We start from the raw sequence: 27,838 nt of genomic DNA on the forward strand, positions 1-27,838 counted from the left end.
AGTAGCACAGCTTACTGAACAAAATTATTTATTAACAAAAAAACTGCATAAACAAGGTCCTGAAAAATCCAAAACTCAAAGTAACAAAGAAACACTAGGAAACAATACAACATGACAGTGACAACAATCCGACAAAGACTGACAGAAACCAGGGAACTAAGTACAAGTAAGCTGACGAGTTAACATGGAACACCTGGACAAAACAAGTGGTTGCAGGGAGCTGATTGGTTAACACAAGGGACCAAGATAACAAGAACAGGTGGATACAAAACCTAACGAGGAAGACAAGACATGCGGAAACAAAACCAAATGTAATCTAAACAAAAACAGAATCATGACAAGTGTGACCTGTCCACAGAAGCATACCCTTGATTGGTGAGCATCGGGGATAAAAGCCTTTTTAAAAAAAACGCAGCTTTGACAATCTTGAAATCGCGTTGTCTGGCTGAAATCGTGATTTTGGTCTCAAAACGATGAATTGTTCAGCCCTACCTGTGAGTATTGTTATATTGTCGGTCTACATGTGTTGCTACACTGTTTGTGTGAAAATATATGTAGCTAATCAAACCCTATACAAAACCAAAACCAAATTATATGCACATACTGTATCTTGTCTTTTTGATATGATTAAAATAAATAATCCAAACTGGTCTCTGACACTCTCAGTCATCAAGCTGACAGAGTAACGCCACGCCTCGCTTGATCCAGTGTTGAGTGCGCTTGGCTGTGGGCAACAACATTGGAACAACAAAATTGGTGGAATGTCCCGTTGTAGAGAGGGTGCCCCTCCTCTCGCTGGTCTTGTAGAGAGGAGAAACGTAGCGACTGTCAGATTCATCCGGGATGTCTTTTGCTGCATGAGGGGAAAGAGAATAAAAGAAATTAAGACAACATGGAGACAACGTAACAATCATAGCGAGAGAAAGAAAAATTTGGTTTAAAGGAGAAGTCAACCTAAAAATTTTTTTTGAAGAATATGTTCTATGCAGGTCCACGAGTTGAAACCAGGCATTCTGATAAATATTGCGTTTGTGGAATAAGAGTTTTAATACACCCGTTTTTAGCCATCTCCTGGGGGCGACCATTCTGTCGACTGAAAATGACATCACAACTGCTCAGGGCTAAGGTAACGACCAATCACGGCTCGCCTGTTTTCTGAAGCTGAGTCACGATTGGTCGTTACCTGAGCCCTGAGGAACTGTGATGTCATCTTCAGTTGACCGGAGTGACAAAATGGCCGCCCCCTGAGATGACTAAAAATGAGTGGATTTAGCTGCTTAACGCATATTCCACAAACGCACTATTAATCAGATTTCTGTGTTTCAACAAGTGGGCCTGCAAAGGACATATTCTTGAAAAAAATATATGTTTGGGTTGACTTGGCTTTAAGTTGAGATCGTGCAGTCATGACAACACAAGTGGTTGTGATGCTAGTGTACTCAATGCATGTAAATGCATACTTACTCGGTTTTATCCAGATAATAGGCACCGTGTCAAATAGGATTTTGGGATATTGTTCCACTAAAACTCCACTGAAGATAGAAATAACACAATACATCAAGTGGTCGTCCAAATAATGCTCATTATTGTAAAAGACCACTTTGTGGTCTCCTCTACCTTTCTTTGTCCCATCGAGCTCCATCAAGAAACAATCCATTAATGTAGACACCATCTTCTGGAGGCGTGTCTGACTGATCAACTGGTAGAACCTGAAGGATCAAATCACATCACACATGGAATAGCTCAAAGGAGTCTGTTATAAGTATTAAAGATCATAATTGACTGTTGGATTGTGGAGAAAAAAAATGTGTGTTGACCTCAAAGTCAAAGCCCAACAGATCAATTGGAACATTGTATTTCCTGGCGTAGTTCTGCGTTGCTCCCGTTAGGAAGGCCTGGGTGAAGAAGAATCCTGACAGCCAGAACACACTGGGTTTACCAGTGTTGAACCAGTCCTATGGGCACATATAATTCATATGAGAATGGATTGGATATTCTCATGTCAAGACAATTGTGACTCACCTGCAAAAACTTGAGCCTTGCGAGAAAGTCATTAACGTAGCTGCCCAGGGGCTTGAGGCTCGGGTACGAGCGTTTGGCCCATTGCTCTGGAACCTTGCCCACTGCCAAACTATTTGCAATTCCCTCCAGCTCTGCATCCATCACCACTAAACCCTTGAGGGCCTTTAGTAGGTTCTGAAGACTCACCCGGATGGTACTACAAAGCCTGAGAAGGAAACACAGGTCAGATGAGGTGTTTGACTTTACTTCAAATTCTATGTGTGTTTGCTCTTACGTGTTGTAGCGCTCCATTTCTTGGACAAGTACAGTGTTCATACTCTCCTTGTAGAGCACTGGGTACTTCGAGAGAGACACTTCGATGTCAAAATTATTTGGAAGCTGATGAGATTAAATAAACGCTATTATTACTTCTAAAATGTGTGACGTATATGGGAAAACCTGCGCAATTGTATTCTATATGCATAGTTCTCAATCCAAATGTACACCCATTCCCTTAAAACCAAATTTTGCAGTTAATAATGGCATGTTATTGCAACTCTTGGAGAGGGACAAATGAAAAGATATTTCCATCATACCTTAGAGAGGATGTCATTGGCTATGTCATACAGCGCATTGTCACTCCCAGAGCTACCTCCTCCCTTAGAGGCACCTCCCTGGGTGAGAAGCAGCGAATCAAACAACAACTTGGTCTGTTGCAGGTCCTTCGAAATGTCCACATTTTCGTGCATCCCAAATATTTCTGGGTGTTGGCTGACTGGAAGCTCCTGATACGGCGTAAAGATATTGTCACGCTGTTTGAAAGGCTCGCAAACTCAAACCAACCACTCACACTACTGACTACATGTAGTATGATGTAACACTTTACCTTGATAAATCGCAGGTAGTCATCATAGGAAGATTTAGGCGGGGCAACATAGTCACCGCTTGGAGAGAAAGGATAAGAAGGTTTATCCACAACATCCCTGTTGTAGAAGTCAGCCAACATGGTGTTCAGGAGGCGCCGATCCCAGTTGTCAGTTACGCGGCCTCCATAGTTGCACTCTCCGGTCAAGTAAGTTATGGCCTCGAAGGGCACCTCATCATATTGATTGATGAACAACTGCAGAGAAAGACAGAGGACGTGCCTTGGGATGCATGTGACAGGAACAATTTTATGAGTGGGAATGATTACCTGGAGCTGTCTGATACTTATGTGAAGGTCAGTCTCATTGAAGCCATATGGAATATTCCAGCCGAGTGGGCCAAACTTCCTTCTCTCCTGAACAAGCGCGTGGAAGAAGCACAGGCCATATAGGAGCTTTTCCCAGACCTAAGAGCCGATACAGTTGAACTGGTTTAAGAAATGAACCTGTGTTTACTGCAATGTGGCCAACCCGTTTAATCAGCACCCCCTAGCTCACCAGTTCTTTATTTGTGCAATTATTGAAGAAGTTTTGGTCACAAACAGGATCTGACATGTACGATTGCAGTATGTTTAATCGCAGTCCTGTTGGGGGCTCGTTTGTCATTTTTACTCCATTCTGCAGAAGGGTCACTGGAAACTGGTTTCAGAGAGGAGGCAGCCTCAGGGCTCGAACTAGATAAAACCAAATTGCTGTACAGTTTGGCATACTGCAAAGTTACCTTGGGCGAAGGGTAACTTGTGAGCCAAAGTCGGAAGTCTTCGTGGCATGTTGCAGGACTAAAGTCCTCACAGATCTTCTCCAGGGTAGACATCCAAGACACAGCCAGATGACAATTCTGCAAACACACCCACGTCCCATTCTGCATGGCTGTAGATATCATTTTGGAAGCAATGGGTCCTTGGCCCTGCCCCAGGGAAATGGACTGGAAATTGTTCCCACCCATGTCCTTGTCAGCTGCAAACTTCAGTAAACCTGTGAAGCGTGAATGTATCATGAATCTTTGAGTGTCAGTGCTACATAAAGTTTCATAAATAAACTGCAGAACCTACTAGCCATGGGATCAGCACCAGGAGAAAGCACAAACACCAGCGGGATGGTGGCGTTAGAGTCCATGTAGCTCTTGCTTAGGTCAAAGGGAGGCGGCTGAACAAAATTTTTCCCCAGCTTGATTATTACATATTTGTTTACAGCTGGCACAATCTTGTCAGGCCTGAGACAGCGGACAATGATCATCTTCTGGAGTTCATTGAGTTTATCATCCCAGGGTGAGGGCAAAGGAACATTGCTAGGCTCTTTGCTGTCAAAAACAGGCCTGAAAAGTTCTGGGCCTGCAATGAAAGCATCTCTGTGGAGTAAACACAATTAAGGTGCAACAATTTAAAAACTGTTTAATACTATCCTTACTCTACAGCCAAAATAAATCACAACAATGAAATAAATATTGAATTATTTTCTCACTTCAGTCCTTTTAAGTCAGGAAGCTCATTGGCTCTACAAATCTCATCCCAGCTCTTATCTTGTAGCCAGCTAGGATCAGGATTAGCAAGGGTGTTCTGCAGGCCCACGCCTCCCGTCATCAAGAAGATCAAGTCAGCGTACTCAATCTCACTTTTTGCTCTGATGGACATGTCAGTATTTGTTTTATTTACACCAGGCAGAAGAATGATCCAAACAAGTCATTTCTCATCCCGAAATGGTTTGTGACACTCACAGAAGCAGATTGCAGCAGAGGATGAAGGAGAAGAGAAGTTTATCCTTCTCAAACAGAGAGCGACAGACATTGCAGAACAAGTTATAGGTGAAGTGATCGACCAGGTACATGACCCTTTTTTCCAGGATCTTCGACTTTTTACTACATAAAAACAGGAAAGGCTTTTCACAGAACACTCCAGTTGCTTGGTGTCAGGTAATCAACTGAAAACCTAAAACTTGTGTCTTCATCCACCACTAATGAGACCTGAAGTACACTGTATATCAATTTATGATCCCATGCAAGCATTATGAAATTTCAGCAATAGCTGGCAATATAAAAAAGGCTCATAAATGTCATGATACTGTGTGATCCCATGGCACCCTTTCCAGAGAAAGATTGTGTGCATCACTCACCTGTCTTGGATAGAGTTTATGTAGAGGTTGACAAACCAGCTGAGAGAGTACTGGTACATTGGGTCTATGTTGGTCAGGTCAGCAATGGTGAAGAACAGGACGGACGAATGCTTGGCAATAGCTCTGTAACACTCTCGAGACTCGGCTATCATGATCTCAGTCTCCTCTGCGATCTGGAGAATTCATTGAGACATTGCAGTCAAAGAAGAAATCCATCACATCAGTAACACAGATCACTCATGTTGAAAATAGTACATGCCTTTTGTTTCTTTGTAATCTCATTGGACATGATCTTTGCAGAGTCTAGGACCTGAATAGCACTCTCATCCTCTAGAATATTTCCCTCTGAGGACGAAAGAGTCTCAAGGATCTTGTCCTCAGTTTCCTTTAGTTGCCTGTTATTTGCAGCAGACTGTAAAATGAGTGCATTTCTCTCCTCTTCGAGCTCTGGCCTGCAAGGCAGATGTAGAAGAAGAAAGCTTTGATGAAGAGACCCAAGAATTTGAGTGGAGCCTCGGTAAAAAATGTAGTACGGTACCTTTCCTTGGCAACTACAATCCCCAGCAGCTGGTCCTCTAAGCCCTCTGGGGTGATCATGAAGTTGAGCAAAGACACCTTGGTGGCCAGTTCTGGTAGATAATGAGGGTTCCTCAGCTTTGTGGTGATGTAGAACCGGAATTCGGGGGAGTACTCAACCACACTCTCCCCCAGTTTTATACATTCCACACCACCTAGGTGAAACAAGCATGACATCAATTATGGTTTTTACATTGTTTTCAATCTCAGGTGCCATTTTTGCAGCCGTGTGACAATTTTGGCACCTTGTTTGAAGGTTTGCTTGAGAAGAAGAGGTTCCAGCGAGGGGTCCAACTCTTCTCCTACATTTTCCAGCAGCAAGGGGCTGCCAAACTGAATACAGTTTTCCAAAGTTCTCATGTAGTCATCATCCGTTAATTTGATAATGTGTAACTTGTTTCCTTTTTCAGAATTTTTCACCCACTTGTTGGCCTGACCCTGGGGGTCTATCATCAGAGGCCTGAAAGAGCAGGGATACATGAGGACAGTCCTGAGTCTGAATTATTAAATGTTTCACAACACTATAACGGCAGAAAAAGAATATGTGTAGTCTTCCTTCTGACTGGCTTTGTAATTGACTCAAGATAGAAGTGCTGTGCAATGCAGCCATTGCATTACCATACTTTGTATAAAGGCTTCTCACCATCGACGTGAATTACTGGTAATGACACCATTGTCAATCGAGAAAGAGTCAGTGGGAAGGCCGGCGATATTCCATGCCCTAATCTTAATGGGATCGCCCAGTGTCTTACTGAGAGAGAAGTCATCTGATGATGGAATGCTCTTAGACTAGAGAAATGCAATGATGAGGACAACCATACATGTCAGAAATAAAAGTGAAAGACTTTGTGTGTCAATCAAGGAATTAAGACCTACTTGACACAATTTGATCCATTGAGTGGTGCAGTCCTGCCTGAAGCTGGCAGTGAAAGCGCCCAGGTAGGCCATGACACCAGCAGAGATGAGGACATCACCGGTAAGGTTGTCGTATGTGCTCTGCAGATCTTCAGCAGCCTTGGACCATCTATGGAAAAACATATTTACTTACCTACTGCCATTGTTATAATTCTACTCATAAAATAAAATGTTGAGCCATTCATCACCTTGTTTTCTCCCCACCCAGACCACCGATGAGTTTCTCAGCTCTTTCCAACTTCTGTTGACACAAATCCCTCTGGGCTTCCAGCTTGGCCTTCTCCTCTGTCTTTTCCTGAGATATTCTTTGCAGGTCAGCCAAACGATCCATAACCTCCTTTAGTTGGGCTCTCTTCTCTGATAGTGTGGCCATGGCAGCAGCCAAGGTCGCCTGAGCCTCTGCTTGTTTGGCCTTTTTGGGAGCCACAATCTAAAAGCACAGAGTTGAGTCTACCTTAATGCACAAGTGCATGTCATTTTTGAGAGCAAAAGAAACTAAGTCCCACCTTCACCACCCTGTCGTAGGACTCCATTGCTTTGATCCACTTGCAAAGGCCTTCCGCTGCTGAGGAGGCTTTTGCCACCTTAGCAGGGCTGAAGTCAGGATTAGTCATGTAGGTAGCGCGGATTTTTTGCATAGATTCCTCCTGTAATAAAGAGAGAGCAGAGATATATATATTGAAATGTTCTTCTTAATGCACTGAGAATCACGATTGACAGTATAGACACTCACAGGAATATTGTCTTTGTCGTATTCTTTCAGATCCCTTAAAAAGTTCATGTCACCTAATAGTTTCTTACTTGGACCCCAGTAGTCCAAAATCTAGGAAATTAAGAAAAGGTAAAGGTAAAACAAATGCCATGATTTCATGCCATTGACGCTTCTGCCATGCAAATGCAGTTTTTTTTTGTTTGTTTTTTTAAGTGATCTTTTAAAAGGATAAACCTTTTTTCCGGACCCAGCAGGATCTGCCACCTTGTCTGGAGGCAATCCTTTCATTACACACACGGCTGACATCACCAGCTTTACTCCATCAGGAGGGTTTTTCATGGACTTTACAACAGTTATGTCAGCAGGCTACAATCAAGAAGGTAACTGAACATCAGCGAAAAGGTCACATGCAAGGCTAATGTTGGCTTAGTTAGGGGTGTTCTCACCTTTAAGGTGTTCAAAGCGGCAGTTGCTTCCTCCAGGGCAGGGATGGCCTCTGCCAATTCACTATCACACTCATCCTTCAGAGCTTGAGCCTCAGCAGCTTGAACAGCTGTGGCCTCCTCTTCAACACTTACAAGTTTACTTGTTGCTTCCACTTCCACAGACTCCACTGCAATCACCTACAGGTCATCACAGTACACTTTGCATGTTTTTTTTGTAGATTTTTACGGGTTATAATATGCAATATTGATTTGTTGCTGCTCAATGTCTCTACCTTCATCATTTTTTCATTTTCTATCTGTGCCAATTCCAGTTTGGGCTGTAACTCAACCAGCTCCAGTTTCATCTCACCAACCTTACGGAACATAGTGTTAAAGGGGACATACCATAGGTTGTTAATAGTTTTGTTATAAACTGAGTTTTGTAGTGCCTCCTCACCCATCAGGCATAAAACCAAAAAAGTCACCCTTTTGTTATTTATTTCTGAAAAATTATCTTTGAACAGGCCACACTGAATTACAACATCACAATTTAGTTAATTTACATAACTTTATTTTGAACTTGCAATGTTGGAGGAAAAAATGTTCAATCTCATAATCTCTCATTTAAAAAAACAACAACTTTGACACCATTAAATATTTAAATCGGGAAAAGGAATCTAATCAAATTGTAACATAATGCATACCTGAGATTCAGCAAAGGCTAGTTTTTCCAGACCATTGGTGTATCTCCTCTTTGCCTTCATGACGGCATCTCTTTTCTTAGTGAGGAGCTGACTGAAAGCTGCCATGAGCTCCAAATAGGATGTAGGTGTAACATAATTATGACGACCTAGCTCAGCAAGGAATCTGCAAAGAAAAGAAAAGTGTAGACAGAAGCCAATTTATGTACTCTTACTTTTAGTTCTGTTTAGTGAGTCACACCTCATTGAAAGTTGGCTGGCAGAGGTGTGAAATGTTTTGCAGATGGGTATGACCTCCTTCCTCTCATTTTCTTTCATCTCCAGCGGCTGCAAAAAAGAGTTGGCTACCCGCTCAAGAGCCTCCTCCGGCCAAGGCTGTCAGGGTGCAGATAAAAATGTTTGCAACTTTTTAACACAAGCATGAAACCCCGTATATCCACAACCAATAATAAGCAACATATAAAGTACTTTATTTTCTCTTGGATCTGATCTGTTCTGTAAATGCAGTAAATATCTACTTTTTTAACATAATTAGGTGTGGGTTGTATAAAGGTGCGGCTTGCATATGTTTTTTTTTTCTTCATTATTTTCTTTAAAATAGAGTGTGTGCGGCTTATATAAAGGTGCGTCTTATAGTCCGTAATATACGGTAAGTATGTATTTTGAAAACTTTTTGTATACCATAACTTATTCATCAGCAAAAACTCAAATGTATAATACATATTTCATACCTGAAACCAGTTAATGGTGCAACAGTTAATAAGAGATGGAAACTGCCGCAGACGATTACGAAAGGCATCGCCAATAGGACTAAAGGCCACAACGATGTGCAGATTTTGCTTGCAGCGTGCCACAAAGTAGTTGAACAGAGTTAAAGAGCTTAACTCTTCACTCTTATTCTTCGCTTGGGCAATAGGACGTACTGTCTGGAAATGGGAAGAGAATATGCAGTGTGGATACAGATTTGAACTCCATACTTGTAATAGTTTAACAGGATAAAAGGCATAATAATGGAGTTGGTTCCTAACAACACACATTAACCCATACAGTGCTGTGAAAACATATTTGCACCCTTCTATTTAATTTTGTGTGCATATATATCACATATTTTCTGTACCCGTTATCAATCCAATCATATTTGTCCCTATGTAAAAAAGTAAGAGTCCCTCTTCCCCTTGTAAGATTATGAGTTAAATGTGAGTTAAATTTCACTGGCCACACGACCACCAGGCCTAATTACTGCCAGATTTGTTGAATAAAGAAATCAGAAATAGTACTGGGGTCACTGATGGTGTAGTGGTACACACGCCTGAGTTGTGTGCGGGCAGCGTGGGATCGGTTCCCGCTCAGTGACGATGTCTGTGTGTGTGCCCCGCGACTGGCTGGCGACCAGTACGGGGTGTAGTCTGCCTTCGCCCGTTGTCAGCTGGGATAGGCTCCAGCACCTCCCCGCAACCCTCTACGGGATAAGCGGTTTGGAAGATGACACAGAAATAGTACTGTATTTTTGTGACCATATTGCGCACTTACAATATTTTAATTCCCTCAAAAATCGACAGGGCACCTTTTTAATGCGGTGTGCCCTATGTATGGATGAATGTCAGCTTTTCAGTTTGTCATCTTTAATAAAAATTCCTTCCTATTACATCCGCATAGTCATTCTAGCAGGATGACTGCTAACATGTTTCGTCATACTGGAACTAGAACTACGGTACTTCCAGCTCATGTCAAAGAATAACGGGAAATGTCGTCCTACTAACTGGATAGATCTAAATGAAGGTTTAATCTTTTTTGCCGGCATATTTCCAATGTTAAAATGAATGTGGCACCATACCTGCGTGAGGTAAATGACACAGCCAGATACCAATAGCTGCTGGGACTGAGCAAAAAAGGTTGTATAATAGTGAGTGCATTGACTTGTTAACAGCTGTTGAACTGTCAACAAAGATAGCTTTAGCATTAGGCAAAGTATTAACGCAAACACTGGTCACCAGATTGGCTCGCGATGGTCAAACTTTTTCTGCCGTCTGTCATAGAATGCCCTCTAACCCCAGTGTGCTTGCAAGGCAAACAACAGCAAGCAAAAAACGTGACGCTACTCGATATTTTTCGACCGGTCTGAACCTAACATATAAAAGCACAAAATCTATCAAATACACATATGGTACAAATATATACTATATACTAGAATATACTATTTAACATCCAGTGCTTCACAAAAAGAATGCACCTTTTAACCTGGTGCGCCTTGTGTATGATTTTTTTTCCCCCAAATCAACCCGTTAATTGATAGTGTGCCTATTAAAGGTCAGGGTGCAAACATTTTTCGGAGTCTGTTAAAATTCATATTTTCATTTGTAATAGGTTTTATAATACATACAAGTCACTTCCTGCAAGTTTTCAACCACAGATCGATTAGAAAATAGGTTTTACTTACTTATTCCGAGTTTTTCCGAATCTCATAGAAGCTCGAGGAATCGTGGCTCTAGCCACCGGAAGTGACGTAGATATAGCTAAACCCAGAGCTGGGCACTTGACCCTTTTTTGCTCGTCCGGCCGTGACCCTCCACCCTTGACCTGGGTACCCTTCCGGCCTCGACCCCCCGCCCTTATTCATAAAAAATATCTCCCCCCGGGAAACTGTATGTCAACGCAACATGTGACATAATGGACCGATCAGAGCAGCAACAATTCCTGATGTGTGTGTGGCATGTGTTGCAGACCTGTCGCCAACAGCACAATGCGTAGATCATGTGAATCAATGCGGCAGTTGTCGCTCGCGCCCATGCGGGAGAAGAAAGAAGCCTAAAAAGAAGCCTTTCGCCGAGTAGGCTGAGATTAAATTTGGCCGCCTCGCGACCACGTCACACGCATGAAGGCCGATTAAAATCCACTTCCGGCCATGCTTAGTCCAGCCCTTTTTTAAAATTTGTCAGCCCCCAGCCCCCGCTCCAAAAATGGGCATCCGGCCGGGCCGGAGGGTCCGACAGGTCCGGCCCCGGGACGGACTGCCCAGCTCTGGCTAAACCGCTTGCTACACCATAGACTATACAATTTCCATGCGCTACAAACACAGAACATTCAATGGCGAGCGATGTTTTGGAATGAGAGGATTTTGAAACACACCTGCCTGACAGAAGGGGGCATTATTAGACCGTTCATAATTAGTAATTACTGAATCCTCCGGCTACTGTGACGTCACAACTTCGTAAAAAGCCGAGGATGAGGGGGCACGAGATTCAAACGGCAGACGACACATTCTGAATTGTATTTAGTGATTAAACTGCTGTCTGCCAACGACCTAATCACATTTTAATGACAGTTATGCATTGTAAAGGGGGTTCTAGAGGGCTACAGAATGCAGTGCGCCGAATGGCCAAATAAAATACGGTACCTGTCAGACAAACTAAAACAGGTAACAAGATCTCAAAAAGAAAGGCATCATGCCAGAATCCAAAGAAATTGAATAACAGTAACAATGAGAAAGTCTGGAAAAGGTTGCAAAGAAACTTCTAAGGCTTTGGAACTCCAGCAAACCTCAGTCAGAGCCATTGTCCACAAATCGAGAAAATTAGTAAGAGTGGTGAACCTTCCCACTAGTGGTCAGCCAACCAAATTTACTCCAAGCATGCGGCGCGGACACCTCCAGGAGGTCACAAAAGAATACAGAACAACATGCAAAAAACTGGAGGTCTCATTGGCCTCAGTTAAGGCAAGTGTTCATGAGTCCACTGTACGAATACGTTGCAAATACACTGTGCAAGTACTAATATTAATGTCATACCTCAATGATATCCTGTTTCTCATCCATAGCAAACATATTGGGCACCTCTCCTGTGTTCAGGACACTGTTTACATCTTCTAGAAAAGCCTCATCTTTGATCTGAGCATCAGTGAGCAAAAATACGATTCTTTTACCCTTCACCCCTGCATCCTTGAGCAGCTTCTGTAATGAGATGTTAAAAAGTGTTACATTGCAATCAGAGACCAAATGTCATAACACTTGTGATCTATGCAGATTACAAGTGCATCACTGACCTTGAGGTCATCTCTCCACTCAACCATGCCATAGCTCTTTGAGATCTCAGGCTGGAAAAGGCTCATCTGTGCGATGAACGTCGCCAAACGAGTGATGGACTGGCGCCCGCTGCCTCCCACTCCTACTAGTAGGGCATGTCCTCCTGGCTGCTTCAACACACGGCTTATACGGGACAGGTGCTCCAAGACATAGCTACATCAGAAACAATTTCTTACATATTCATTGAGATCACCGAGTTAATGCTATTCAGGTGTGCATTCATCAAACACAAAATCTTAAGAAAAGTTCACATTAAAAAACATAATGAATGCAGGTGTTATTAATACAATATACTGTACATCTCTCAGTACATTTAGTACTTAGTGTGCTACAATTGTGATTTACCGGAAGATGACGAGATACATGCGGCTCTTGTTCATCTGGTTGTATTCAACAAGACATGACTCTACAACCTCAGCAAAGCTTTCTACAGAGGGAACCTCAGCATAAAAGCGTTCATCAGCCTCAAGGTCGGGGTTCATGTAGTCGCCAAACAGCAGAGTCTGCATGTCTTGCTCGACCAACTGACAAATAAGAACATGCCAAATTAAAATTACATTCAAACTTATGTTTCATTTTGAAAGAAACATCAAAAATTTTGATCTGGAGCATAATAAATAAAGACAAGCCTGAGCAGCCTAGATCTAACTCTACAATTAGAGCAGCAAAAAATGCAAGCCAACGTACTCTACTGCCTTGTTTCAGGTGATCGAAAACCTGGTTAAAGGCTTCATTGAAGTGATCTTTGAGGATTTTGGTCATCAACTGATAGAACCACGCTCGATCCTTGTCGTCCACCAGACGGTCATAGAAGACGCGGAAGACCTCGTGGACAAACAGGCGAATCATAGTGCGTTTGTTCTCCAGAGATTTGCTCTTCACAAGCAGGCACCCTTGTATAACACGTGAGAAGTCGCGCAAGTTAAAAGTGTAGTGAGACTTGGCTGGTGTCGGAAGCAAGTTGTCCATGGCTTGCTTGTACACCTTTGAAAACACATTTGGAAAACTCAATTAATGGAAAGTTAAGTGTTTGCCAATACATGTGAATGTATTGGTCCTATCCGGAGCACTCACGTCCATAGTTGCTGTCACCGTTTGGCTTCCAATAGTAAAATATTCTGGTGGAAATTCATTGTTCTTGAGATAGAATGCCACCATAATGGAGAAGATGCGAACCATGGTCTCATCACTGAATGAATTGATGCTAAAAATGTTGAAGTGGCGCAGGAAGCGAGATGTCACAGCATTCCTGCCACCACCAGGAGGACCCATTGCTGTAATGACCTGGATGTCAACTAATTTGATGCCGGAGGTATCCTTCAGGTCATACCTGCCAGAAAAGAATGGATTAGTCAAGCAATGAATTTATCCTCTTCCGTTCAATGTCCTTCTTTGTTTGGTATTGAGTTGGCAATGGCTCATACCACTTCTTGTGATCCATAAACTGTCGAAGAAGCTCCACGGGAGGCTGAGCTCCAAACTGTTCCAGTGCTGGCATATTCACATCATCTATGAATATGAGGTATTTCTTTCCCATGGGCGGGCCAAACACACCTTTGCGTCGCTTATCTAATTTGGCCATGATGATGTTCTGGAAATCACAAAGAGTAGACAATGAGGCCAGTCAAAGTTGCAAGAACATTCATATTCATCAGTGGTTCCACCTGACCTGTGTTTGGTTGGCAGTGGTGCGGGCTGAAAAATTGATTGAGAGGGGTAAAAAGAGGTCTTTGTCCAGACCGTTCATCAACTTCTCCATGACATACACTGACTTTCCAGTGCCAGTAGGGCCAGCCAACAGCAAAGGCCTGAGCAGAGAAAAAGATAGTGAAACAGTTAACAAAATTGACAAATACACACCATTCATATGTCTGTGAAGATATTATCATACATTCCATAGGTGATGCAAATGTCCATTAGGAAGGTGTAGCGAACTGAGTCAATGGTGGGTACAATGATGTCCTGCACTTTGGTGGTTTTATCCCCTAGGCTGACACTTTTGATGGCATCATTCCAGTGAACCCATTTGCCTTTTCCTTTAAACTGAAGATATGATATTGGATTGCACAGGAATGATTAGTAGTGATTTTAAAGACAAACATTTCCGACTGATGTAATTCAGTGGTACCTCATAGAAATAATCATACACCAGGCCTTTCTCATCCACTGGGCACTCCCATTTGCCCACAATATCAGGAACTGGATGATCGGCCGTCTTTCCAGACACTGTATCCCTGATGAACTCACTAAACTTCTCCCTGCTTTTTGTATCACAACTGCCACCCGCAGACCATACCAGGGAGAAGGAAAAGGCTGCCTACAATACCAAATGAGACAACTAGTGCGCAAACGTCAAATGAAAAGTACAGTATGTATGTATAGGAAATATGCCATTCAGGGCATTTTTGTAAATTTATCAATAATAATGTGACAAATTATGAATATTTTTACCAAGATCCAAGTTCGAATAGTTTTATCATTCGTCTCCGTCTCTAGTGGTTCAATTAGCAGCATCTCAAACAGTCTACATAAGGACACAGCATTGTTCCAGTTGGTTGTGGGCACAACTTCCTGTCAAAAATAAAATAATGACATTACAACATTCATGTTTCTTCTGAATTTGTGAAAAGTCATTTGGCCTTTGGGTTTTTGCATCTTCGTTACTCCAGGGTTTGGTAATACTTACTCTGCAGTGTTTACGCACGAGCCTCAAGACAGGTGGCAGTAGCCAGTGAAAGAGTTCAAGCAGCAGATTGTTATGGTCAGGACTTTTCAAAACCTCAGGCAGTGTGTTCATCCAGGAGATTACTAAAGGCTCCCAGCCCAATTGAGAAGGCTCCATGTAGATCATACCACATCGACTAACTGTGGCAGGCTGCCATGGGAAAGACACTTTTTCAAAGCTCAGCATCATGTCATTAGACTTGGAATTGAGTGCTAATGCCCATTGGATAGTTTAAGTTGTTGCAACATTATTTAAAGCATATTTGCAAGTCATTCAGTAACTCCAAACTTACAGAGGCCTGTGAGAGATCCATTGCTTCAAAAATTAGACTCATCTGATTGGACATCTGGATAATTTCTCCACTCATCAGACACAACTGTGATGTGAATACAAATAGAGATGTTCGTAAAAGTACTTTATGTTCATTATACATACTGTGTATACTGTACCTTTTTGTTGTCATCCAGCACAGTGTTCATACTTTCGATCCACAACGTATCTATGGGACCATCAAACACTACCCATTTACGGTCTGGCGTTTCAGCCGATGCATACTCGCGAAATGTGTTGGCCACAATACCATCTGTCCACTAAAACAGCGAGAGAAAATAGAAACAGACAATAAGATGATTTCAACTTCAAACATAGATCCAAGGTCCCACCTCATGAGAAACAAGGTCAAACTGTCCAAAGAGCTGTCCCATGGTGATCGCCTTTGGGTTCAATGTCCTGAAAATGACCTTTTCCTCCTCTCCATAGCCTTTTTCATTCATCAGAATCAGTGTGTCAGCAAGAACATGCAGCACTTTAGTCTTCCCAGAAAATGACTCTCCCACCAGCATGAACCTGAAGCATAAATGTTTTACACTAATGCAATGCCAAGTTGATCCAATTTGGGATACAATACTCTCTAGTCCAATATAATAAACAAAACACATTCAAATGAAGCAACCTGGAATTCTAAAAGTAGCATACCCGTGCCGGACTATCATCATCTCATATGTCTGGATCATCTTTTCTAAGAAGATCTGTGTTGACTGAACATTGTGCTTTTCACAGCACTCCAAGGCAGCTTCCAAAAATAACTGCCGAAGACATGATTGCATGTAATATGCAGCACATACTATATATACTGTACCATCTAGCATGGATCTGCATGCATAGAGATTTGAGACAGTAGATAAGTAAGACATTGGCACATCTTACCTCATAGTCAGCCTCAGGAAGAGTAATGCCAGGAAACAAATCGCTGGTGATTCCATTGAAAAGCGGAATATCATGCGAAAGAAACTTAGGTTCGTTAACATCTTTTATAGACCTCAGAAGCTAGACGTTAACACAGAAAAACTCCATCAATAAGCAGAACACAAGGAGTATTGGGAAAAAGTCATTGGTTGTATAAAGCCCAGCACGAATACCAGTATATCCTCGTTTTCGTCGGGATACTTGAGCTTGAGATTGCCTGCAGCCACAAGTACAGCTTTGACAGCCCTCATGCCATAATCATAATGGAACTGGGAGGAGAGCTGCTCTGAACAGAGCCTGTAAGTCATTGCAATCTTGACGGACAGTGGCTTGGCATTGAGGAATCCATATGAATAGAGAGAGATCTCTGCTATCAGGGCATAGTTGGGGACCATCATGGTCACTGTTCGAAACAACACCTGAGGAACATAAAAGGCCGCCACCACATTAAGCTAAACAGAACAACTTAAGTTATCAGATAATGTTGATTAATTTCACAGTCACATGCTATTGACCCCAAACAACCATATTCTGTTACACAATTTGCGATAAAATAGCCCATGCATTGTAACGGATTAAGTGAGGAGACCTTCAGGTTGTCAGGGAGTTCAGAGCGCCCTGCGTAACCAGGGTTCATTGTGATGGACACAAAACAGTTAGGGTTGAGTTTAAGCATGGTTCCTTCAAAGTCAAAGTACTCCAAGTCCATTTCAATAGCCCTCTGGATACAGAGGACTTGCTGGGCTACTACAGACAAGACCTCAAGCTCAATACGGTTGAATTCGTCAAAGCAAGCCCATGCTCCAGATGAAGCCAAACCTTTGAAAAACTGAAAAATGCACAAAAACATGGAGAGCTTTGTTAGAAGCAGAAATCATTATCTGATATGACTTTTTGTTGTCTGATGTTACTTTGCCCATAGCAAGGTAATCCAGTCCATCAGAACAGTTGAAGACCACACACTGCACAGCTAATGCTTTGGCTAGATCCTTGGTGGTTTCAGTCTTTCCAGTTCCAGCTGGACCCTCAGGTGCCCCACCCAAATGGAGGTAAAACGCCCCAATCTGTAAAAGCATTAAAATTATTTCATAAAGGAAGAGAAATATTGATTTAAAAAATACTGATACCCATGTCTAATCACTGTTTTATACCAGAGTTCTGTAACATCTGTCAGTCAGTGGGGTGATGACCAGACGAAAAGAGTTCCCCAAGTACTCATAGGCATACTTAACGTCACAGTTTATAATGCGAACTCGAACATTGTTGGTGCTCCAGTAATAACGAAGCTGGGCAAGCCATCTAAAATCGTTTTCATTTGCAACACCTGTAAAAAATTAAAATAATACATTTGCATCTTTTTTCAACAGAGTAATTCATAAAGGGAGTAACAGCAAAATGAACAAAGTATTTTGTGCCATGAGGTACCATGCTCAATTAGCTCCATAACCACATCCCTGGCATGGACATCAATTGTCACCAGCGCTCCCAAAGTAATCCGTGTTTGCTTGGGTAGTTTCCCTCTCACCAACCCCACAATGTCGGTCAGCTGTTTCTGGAGTTCCTGGTAGTAGTTTTTCACACCCTGTTGAGGCCAGCAAAGACATGGTTACATATCTATTGTTGTTTACTTTTTAAACTTAATGAAATGTCACATAAGGTGAAAAAGGCTATTAAAGTCTCTTTAGTAAAACATTTAATTTTAAACATCTTCATCTTCATCATCTTTAGTATCATTTACTGTAAATAATCATTTCAGGTTGTATTCCGCCTACTGCCCGACGTCAGCTGGGATAGGCACCAGCACATCTGCGACCCTCGTGAGGATAAAGCGGTTCAGAGAATGGATGGATGGAAAAAGGAAAACTAAACCTTACTTCGGTCCCTCCCCTGATGGCTTCATGCACCTCCAAGGTCCAGAACATTTGTGAGGTACATATCACAACCTGGCCAGGCCACTCCTTCACCCACTGGTTCCGTGGGGTTTCAGCATAGGCCTGTGAAAACAACAATTCCACTTGATACCTATGGTATCTACACTGAGAGTCACTAATAGTGTTGTGGTACACGCGCCCGAGTTGTGTGCGGGCAGCGTGGGATCGATTCCAGCTCAGTGATGGTGTCTGTGTGTGTGCCCTGCTAATAGGGTTGGGCATCTGGCGTAAATGCTTTGCCAAATCAATTATGCGAATCAAGCGTGCACTTGATTCGCTGTGGCGACCCTTGAGGGGAAAAGCCGAAAGGATAACAACAACCTACAGTATCTACACTGGACAAACGAATAAAGCAGTCCTGTTTGCCCTAATCCGAAGTCATAGGTTTCAAAATTACAAATACAGCAGGAAAGCAAAACAATCATGAATTCTCTCAGATGTGGAGCACAACCTCTTTCATTGCTAGGTCTTAGTTAGGTGTCAATATCGATATTTTTAAAAAAAATCTGAGTCTGAAAGACATTTCACTAAAGATGAACGTGAGCCTCTGAGTGGCCATAAAGTAAAACAGACGATAATTTCCACCGTTATAGATGGTAAAGGTGGTAAAATTGACATTCAGATAAACGATGAACACTCCACACACCTCTCCTACTACATCCTCTGTGGACTTTTGGTGTACATTTTAAAGGAGGTTATTTTTTCACAAGCCCACAGCATACCTGGACAATAATTGCCATCTTCTTATGTTTAATTCTATTCATGAAAAATAGGAGCCGAAAACAAAAGTGTTGGCTTTATAATTTTGTGGAGTGAATATTCACACAAAGGAGTTCCTTGCATTAAAAAAAATACATAAAAATTCACATGTGATGTATTTCAGTTGCGTGCTCTCACTGTTCTGGAGCGATCCACTACATCTCTGACACTGCGAATCATCAAGTCTTCCACTTGTACCAGCCACTTCTCCACTGCTCCTTGGGCCTCAGCTGTAGATATGAGTGCGATGAGGGCAACTCGCTCTCCTTCGCTGCTGTACATGGCCTGAGTTCAAAAGAAAAACAGTCAGCATCTGAGGAATGTCTATCAACCAAGTGTACTGCTGCTATGCAGCATGTGCACTTTGTGAATGCCTACCTGAATATCGAGATTTGGTAGGAAGTCTAGCTTGGCAATTCCCTCGAAGCACTTCCTCAGATGGGGCTGTACACGCAGTGGATCCTTGGTCTCAGAAAGAATTTCCAGCATTTCATCATTGGACAAAAAGAAGAACCTGGGTGACAATCACCAATGCAACAATTATTAACACTTGGCATTGATATTTGGGATTAGAAAAAAACCCTCTATAGTTGATCGAAAAATGACATTGCATTGTTCACCTTGGGAAAAAGAGACGCTTTTTCTCCAGGTAGTCATTCAGTCCTTTCATGATGGTGTCTAGGTGGGCGTTGGACTCTATTAGTTTCTCAAGAAGGCCAGGCATTGAGGTTGCCTCCAGAAGCTGGTAGAAGACAATTTCACAATTGTTGTCATCCATAGACCACAAGCTATTGACAGAACACAGTGATAGCATATGTAGACAGCTACCTTTGAATCCTTAACACAGTGCCTCATGACCTCTTTCCAGTTTTTGTCAACAATTTGGAAGAGTCGTCCTTCTTCTGGAATCTGCTGCATGATGTCGGCAGAACAGAATATAGGCTCAAGGTAAAGCCATTGTGCCTGCACCTTCAGCCACTCATCAATGGTTTCCTGGATACGAAGAAGACGCTCCTCCCAAACCTAATCACCAAACAGAGATCAAAATCTTTGGTAAAAGACATTCACCATAATTCCGCGAGTCAAATAAAACACTGTGTTGTCATGATGCTAATGCAACTGAAACTAACCCTTATCTCATTTTCAAGGGGCTTTATAAATGGTGAGTTCCTCATTGTTTGCGTTTTCACAATCTGGTCATCTAGCAATGCCTGAATTTCATCCAACGCAGTCAGAATAGACACACCAGTGTCTCTGTAAGGCTGATGATTGAGAGACACACCATCCCAAACAGTAACCATGTTTTTCATGGCTTTCTCCATGGAAAACTCCTGTGACATGCAAATAAGAGGAGATATATAAGTGAACCTATTTTCCTCTGAAATGTAAAAGTGCAAGAACACTTACTTTACTTGCAGCAGCACTGATTGACTCAAACTCTTCCAGGTAAGGATTTAAGTTTTGTTTGAGAACTTTGCGTAGTGTTGTACCAGCATCGGGAGTGAGATCATACCCAACGATGTCTGACATCTGCTGCCAGTGGCGATCTCTAATGCCCGGATTACACAGGACTATCAGTAAAGGAGTATGTTCCTATCATCAAAAACACAATGGTTTATACTTACCAAAAATGACCATGAAATCTTACTCAGAGTTAACGTTGCCTACCTTGAACTCTTTGACCTGCTCTAGTACAGTGGAGCACAAGACAATTGTAGGACTCTCCGTTTTGGCTTCTTCTTCACCACGTCGTCGTCTGGTTGTTCCAGTACTTATCTTCTTCGTAGCCTGCTCGCTCTTACTCTTTTTCTGCTGAAAATACTTCAGCGTCTTGAAGATCTCCCTGAAGAACTCATCCACTTTGACTTCCATTCCTTCACCATCTAGTTCCAGGAAAGAACCATCCATCCAACTGTGCACAGAAAAGATATTAGAAGGCTTTAATGGAAATTCTGTAATTACATCACCAAGTGTATAGAACTGAAAGCAAACCTGCTCTCTGCACGCTGCCATCTCAGTATAAACGAAAACAATTTTTGATATGGCTCAATATTCTGTCTGATAATCTCAACATCTGGGTAAAATGACTGGTCCCATTCATGAAAGGTTTCATCTTTGTGGATGTCTTCAATTGCCTCCTCAGCCTCCTGTAGAAGGGTCTGAACTGTTCTGACATCTGCCATATACTGTCCAAATGATAAATGAAAGGGTTTAAATCGTAGTATCATTCTTTTATAGCACTAGGTAGGATTATTCCAACTCTTTTATAAGACTGCAGCAAAAATCTTTCAAAACTCACTGTACTTCCAATACTGCTGCTCACTCTGCAGACTATAAATTGAAAGATCATATATCTCAATTTCGTAATCCCAAACACTGCTTACCGTATAAATTATATGTACAAATTTGGAATTTAAATACATTCTCCATGCTTACAATGTTCAAAATATTCAAGCACCATAGTACAGGGTGTCCATAAAGTGTTTTTACAATTTTAAGAATTTATTACAAAGGCAGTTGATATTTATCTGATTCAGCACACCTCTGCATAGGCACCATTAGTTGTACGAAATACATGAAGACATTCATCTATGTTCGATATACAATATTTTTAACATAACTCCAAAGAAGTCCAAATAAGTGATATCTGGTGAATATGGAGAGCAACTGGCCCATCCCTTCCAGTCCACTAGACTGAAAATGTTTGATTGAGGAACTGACAAACAAGCAGTCCATAATGTTGTGGTCAATGTGATTAAAAACTTTAATGAACACTGACAAAAATAAAACATCCATCCAGCCATTATCTGAACCACTTCATCCTCACAAGGATCACAGGCATGCTGGGGCCTATCGCAGCTGACTTCAGGCAGAATGTGGTTGGATTACCTTATCAACTGCCTTTGTAATAAATTCTTAAAATTGTAAAGAGACTTAATGGACACGTATATTAACTCATTCACTGCCATTGACCGGCATCTATACAGAATGGCAAAGTCCTGCCGGAGGAGGGAGTTGAAACCCTTTCTGACATATGATTCTGCCACGCGTTCCCAGCAAACCCTCACAATATGTTTGGCTCTGCCAGGTTGGACCGGCATCTTCAGCTGCCATCGTAGCCAACACCCCACCAGGTGATGATCAGTTGGCAACTCCGCCCCTCTCTTCACCCGAATGTCCAAAACATGTGGCTGCAATTCCAATGGCATGACTACAAAGTTGATCATTGAACCATGGTCAAGGGTGTCCTGGTGCCAAGCGCACATATGAACACCCTCATGTTTGAACATGGTGTTCGTTATGGACAAGACTAGCACAAAAGTCCAGTAATTGAACAGCACTTGGGTTCAGATCGGGGGGTTCCTCTCGATCACCCCCTTCCAGGTCTCACTGTCATTGCGCACGTGAGCATTGAATTCCCCCAGCAGAACGATGGAGTCCCCAGGAGGAGCGCTCTCCAGCAACACCCTTCAAGGACTCCAAACACAAACGATTGTACCTGCTGCATCATATCAAGCTCAGAGCAGTGAGGGAACTCGTCAACCCTTCGTTTCAGCTTGACCAGGTGAAGAATGACCCTTTCTCTTTTAGCAAGCATCTCCTTCTCCCCTTTCCTCTTTGCTTCCTGGAAAACCTAAACACACACACAGTATATCCATTGCATAATTATACTTGAAAATAAAATCTTTTAATACAAACGTTGAATCAGACAGGAGTATTACCTCCTCGCTGAGTTCAAACACCTCTAGGATTTTTAATGGCCACATAAAGACAGTTGAGTTTAGTTCAAGATCTTCCGGTTCAAATATGTGAACATCTAGAAGGTAGCTCAGTCTGCTGTAGGCTTTCTGCCAGATTATGAGAACAAAAACATTAGATTGAAATGAATGAATGATGGCGCTTTTGTGATTGAAAAAACAATTACACAAGTGGAACAACAATATGCAAGAAATAAGTACGGTACATCTATAAATTGTACCTTTATCCTTTCATGAAGAAGTGCAATGCCCTTTGTCTTGGTTATTTCAATGTATTCAATCATCTTTGCCATTTCATCTGTAGTCTCTGGTACATTCAAAGCAGTTTCTCGGATGGTTTCAAAATCTGAGATGATCCTTTCAACAGAAATAAAACACTTCCATGAAGTAAAGGTTCACCAGGAAGGGACACATTTCAATAAGAATAAGGCTCACTGTAAATTTTGCTCAGTGTGTTTAGCTTTCATGTTGCTGATGAGTATTTCAGCACATGTTTTTGCTTTTTTAGACAGTCCCTGGTTCAGATCCTCACAATACAATTGGACCATTGGAAAGTGAACCGTTGTTGGGAGGTTGCCAAGCTTCCTTGACAAGTCACGAAACTCTTCCACTTGCTGGAAAACATATTCACATCGCACATGACAGTCGTCAGGGATGTGACCAAGTGATCAGTTCACTTCTGAAGTTGTGAATTCTCACCTTAATATATTCAGCAAATGAGTGAGTTTCTTCAACAAAAGTCTCAACTCGTGTCTGAGCAGTTCCATTGACTAACCAGTCATAGTTGTCAACTACAAAATAACTGGATGTTAGAAAGGATGCTATGAAATAATTGTGTAGATGATAAAATGATTTGATATTTTATTTCCATCACCATAATTCTGAAAGTATCGGTCAGGTTCTTCTAGATGCTTGCGCACAGTTGTTGTTACAGTGAAATGAGCCCATGCAAGTGTATGATCAGGGGCTTTGGCATCCACAAACACAGATGTGGATTCTGCCAGCCATGACTGAACTGTCTGCACTTTCTGTGGATCAAAACCATCTCTAAATACACTTAAATATGCTGATTGGAGTGGGGAGGATTTGACCCAAAAAGATCTATGACACGTGAGCTCACCTGCAGTGTGTTTGTAATGACATTAAGAATTTCAAAAACATCTGCTTCAAGTTCCTGTAAGGTGGGGTACGTTCCCATCTTTTCATCATTAAATGTCAGGGACATATGAAAAATGGGTAAGAAGTGGTAGTTGTCCGGATGAAATGGGTAGACGAACCCTTCCACACTCCTCTGAAGCAGAGCTTTCAGCTGGGAATTTGGAGAGGACAAATAGGACAGACAATTGTCATTAGAAGAGAAAGCGTGCAGACTGTTTCAATGAAGTAAATGAACCAATCTGTGGAAAACTGAAGCCAAAGAAAAACTGTAAAAAGACAAAGAATGTTGGATTATGTATGGTGGCAGAACTCCACCTGATTGGAGATGAGGGTGCATGCGCAGTCAAAGAAGGCTTCCATGACATTTTCTTTCACTGAACTCAGTGTTTTTGGACTTGTCAGTAAATTGATGACTTTAGGGAACCAGGTATTCATGATATGTTCCTCAGCTGTCTCACATTCTACAGCCAGGTCTTTATGCAACGCTTTGCCATCAACAGGTCCCAAAGCCCTGAAAAACAATAATGTACAACTTTGTTCAACAGCACGGGTACTTGTTTATATGACGTTCTTTCTATTCAGGCCGTATACATACCTATATCCTGTTAGATCCACCAAGGCCATTGAAGAAAAGGTTGCGTGTCCAATTTCCAAAACAGTTTGCATTATGGGATGTAGAATGTGCAAATTTGCCTTCATGAACTTCCGGTTTGTGACAAAGGTCTCGTGTCGTGTTTGGGAAAATTCAAGAATACTACAGAAGCAAATCATTTTATGAAGATGTCAAACAAACTCCATTGATGGCTATATTGCAGGAGTGCTCAAGTCAGGTCCTCAAGAGCCTCTAGCCAGCCTGTTTTTCATCTCTCCCTACCTGAACACACTTGGTACAAATGATTACAGTCTTTATCAGGCTTGAGCAAAGCTAGGTGATGAGAGGATCATTTGAATCAGGTGTGTTGCAGGCAGGGAGAGATGAAAAACAGGCTGGATAGGGGCTCTTGAGGTACGGACTTGAACACCCCTGCTCTATTGTAGATTCAATGAGGACTAATCACATGTGGTCATAAAACACTCACTCAAGTGGAAGAGACGTCTGCTTTTCCGGAGCAGGTTCTTCATATTCTGGATCCTTCAGGAATGTCTCCACTTAAACGAATGCGTGTGATTTGTGGTGTTTTTAGACCATTCTATACAGATGTAGGTTTACACACAGCACACACTTCTAATTGTCAATACCTGTGTGTTTGATGATAACGTCATGGAAGTTGTTGATGACTTCTGTGAACAGCTGGTGCAGGATTTTGTTTTTCTGAGGACTGTCTTTAAGTTGAGGAGGGATTTGACCATCGATGGAATCCAACCACTCTTGCGGGATTGGAATGACTGGGCGGCTTTCTACACACTGCTTCAAGAATATGTAGTTCATCTGCACACAAAGAAATACAGTAGGTGACTCCGTTTTTTGAATCAACACTCACGACTCCACAACTGCAATTCGCTTTCAAAAAGGAAACTCACTCTGTGCTTCCGATCCTCACTTTGCATCTGTAATCCAAATATTGAAATATAACAAATTACATTTCTTTCATATTTACAATTATGTATGATTTGTGACAGTCGTGTGAACATTGGTTTGTAAGAATACTCTCGGGAGATCCAGCTTACACTTGGAGGGAATTGAGGCTCTGGTGATGGGCTGCGCACAACTCTCCCCCTCTCTTTGTTCTGTTTGTAAGCCTCCACTGCTTGAGACACAGCCATGGAGCTGCCACTTTGCAGGAAGCCAATTGGCCTACAATTTGAGTGACAGTCATTGGTAGCGCATGCAAGGATTGCTATTGATATGACCAAGTATTGACGATTGACCTGAATACATACATTGGTAAATGGAGTCGCTGTTGTTGCACTTTTCTCCATCGTTGCTCCAGAATTTTATTGTGAGATGTCGATTGCTTATTGACATGGATAAACATATACGTTGTCGTAATTTAAGCAAAGGTCAGGAGATAGGTGTAGTTTATTTTACCTAACGATAATAGATATTATGGAGGACCAAAACTCCCAAAATTAAAAATAAATAAAAGTGAAAATAAAAACAGATCTAAAGAAATGTAATCGAAAAAATAAAAGGAAATATAAATAAATTGATATTTAAGTGTATGTATATATTTGTTTTTGTATTTATTTTCACATCTATTTTGCTATTTTTTTGTTTTTAAATCTTTTTTTGTTTTGGAATTTAGTTTGACTTTTTTTTTTGTACTACATATTTTTTGTTGTTCTTATTTCCATATATTTTTAAAACTTTTTTTTGTCAAGTATATTTTTTATTTTCATTTTTATTTATTTATCTTTTATTTTGGCAGTTTCGGTCCTCCTGCAAATGCAGAAGGAAATGTTATTCAAATGAGAGGGCGGTCCTAAGTGTGTCTTGAGTTGAGCTATTCGCCTATTGGTTGATGTTGACACGTCACTGCCGCAAGCACCATCAGCTACCCAAAAGGCGAATAGTTCAACCCAAGAAACACTTGGGACCGCCCCCTCATTTGAATGACATTATCTTCTGCATTTACAGAGGACCAAAACTGCCAAAATCAAAAATATATAAATGAAAGTGAAAATAAAAAATATACTTGAAAAATATATATTTTTAAAAAGTAACCAAAAAATACATATGGAAATAAGAACAACAAAACATATATAGTACAACAAAAGTCAAAATAAATACAAAAAAAAAAATTAAAAAATAGCATCCATCAATTATCTATACCGCTTATCCTGACAAGGGTCGCGGGTGTGCTGGAGCCTATTCCAGTAATCTTCAGGCAGTAGGCAGGGTACACCCTGAACTGGTTGCCAGCCAATCACAGGGCACACAGAAACAAACAAACAACCACACTCACAACCACACCTAGGGACAATATAGAGTGATCAATTAACCTACTATGCATGTTTTTGGAATGTGGGAGGAAACTGGAGTATCCGGAGAAAACCCACGTAGGCACGGGGAGAAAATACAAACTCCACACAGGAAGGCCAGGGCCGGAATCGAACCCACGACCTCTGAACTATGAGGCGGATGTGCTAACCAGTTGAACACCGTGCCGCCATTTACAAATACAAATAGCAAAATAAATGTGAAAATAAATACAAAAATAAATATGTACATACAGTTAGATATCAATGTATTTATATTTTATTTTATTTTACTTTCTATTACATTTCTTTATATTTGTATTTATTTTCACTTTTATTTATTTTTAATTTTGGCAGTTTTGGTCGTCCATAAAATATAAACCTACTCATCTTTTTAGACAACAATATCTGGTCTGAACTCATATACATTTGGCTTGCACTGGCAAAAGACTTTATTATCGTGAAAAAAAAAATCACACTTGTTTTTAACGTTCAATGCCTCAACACTTGCACAATACCGTATATAAACAGTCTACTTAAGTTTACTAATATAATTCTGAAAAGTGTTCCCATTTTGACTGTATAAGTAAAGTATGCCACAGTAGGCTAGATTAAAATAATATTTATAATCAAATGATCATCAAACTTATGACATTCTCAATTAAAAAATAAACTCACCACTTGATCATGCTTCTCCGTTGCCATCTTTCTGGTACTGAGAAGCTAATTCAATCTAAACTTGACTAGTGAAGCGAAACACAATTGATGACGGTTATGTTTACAAAACATTTTTGAGTGACCATTGACGACAGACTAATGATTCGCGTCTGTATAAAGACACACCACGTGCCCTCGTAGTTGACGTCAGACGTATACACTGACGTAGTATTAGTAGTAGTATTA

The 27,838-nt window shown here is 41.4% G+C and overlaps 1 protein-coding gene across 1 annotated transcript; it reads right to left on the minus strand.

Moving 5' to 3' along the window:
• LOC147153501 (dynein axonemal heavy chain 12-like) lies at positions 1-27,747 on the minus strand. Its single transcript, XM_086030996.1, is given in 73 exon segments — positions 1-853; positions 1,465-1,532; positions 1,618-1,709; positions 1,818-1,955; positions 2,023-2,227; positions 2,297-2,400; positions 2,598-2,786; positions 2,888-3,121; positions 3,194-3,331; positions 3,423-3,563; positions 3,646-3,899; positions 3,977-4,272; positions 4,386-4,544; positions 4,639-4,779; positions 5,034-5,206; positions 5,293-5,485; positions 5,572-5,764; positions 5,855-6,069; positions 6,253-6,398; positions 6,486-6,633; positions 6,713-6,954; positions 7,031-7,171; positions 7,258-7,347; positions 7,471-7,602; positions 7,683-7,859; positions 7,955-8,035; positions 8,366-8,528; positions 8,604-8,737; positions 9,094-9,288; positions 12,147-12,308; positions 12,401-12,593; positions 12,786-12,964; positions 13,128-13,424; positions 13,515-13,770; positions 13,865-14,031; positions 14,110-14,248; positions 14,332-14,483; positions 14,569-14,757; positions 14,892-15,011; positions 15,127-15,315; positions 15,458-15,541; positions 15,615-15,755; positions 15,828-16,011; positions 16,141-16,250; positions 16,372-16,491; positions 16,584-16,829; positions 17,000-17,239; positions 17,322-17,474; positions 17,562-17,734; positions 17,836-17,992; positions 18,285-18,404; positions 19,239-19,614; positions 19,721-19,842; positions 19,929-20,123; positions 20,231-20,431; positions 20,508-20,693; positions 20,769-21,012; positions 21,093-21,286; positions 22,600-22,734; positions 22,823-22,948; positions 23,080-23,215; positions 23,294-23,472; positions 23,558-23,649; positions 23,733-23,886; positions 23,979-24,167; positions 24,332-24,527; positions 24,612-24,770; positions 25,096-25,165; positions 25,256-25,445; positions 25,538-25,564; positions 25,685-25,811; positions 25,898-25,971; positions 27,614-27,747. Coding segments are annotated over 73 exon segments (11,943 nt in total). The 5' UTR covers positions 27,641-27,747; the 3' UTR covers positions 1-662.
• Between the last annotated feature and the right edge of the window lie 91 nt (positions 27,748-27,838).

The sequence above is a fragment of the Filicampus tigris genome, chromosome 1, assembly GCF_054856515.1.
Source record: "Filicampus tigris isolate MCC_2025a chromosome 1, RoL_Ftig_1.0, whole genome shotgun sequence".
NCBI classification, from domain to species: domain Eukaryota; kingdom Metazoa; phylum Chordata; class Actinopteri; order Syngnathiformes; family Syngnathidae; genus Filicampus; species Filicampus tigris.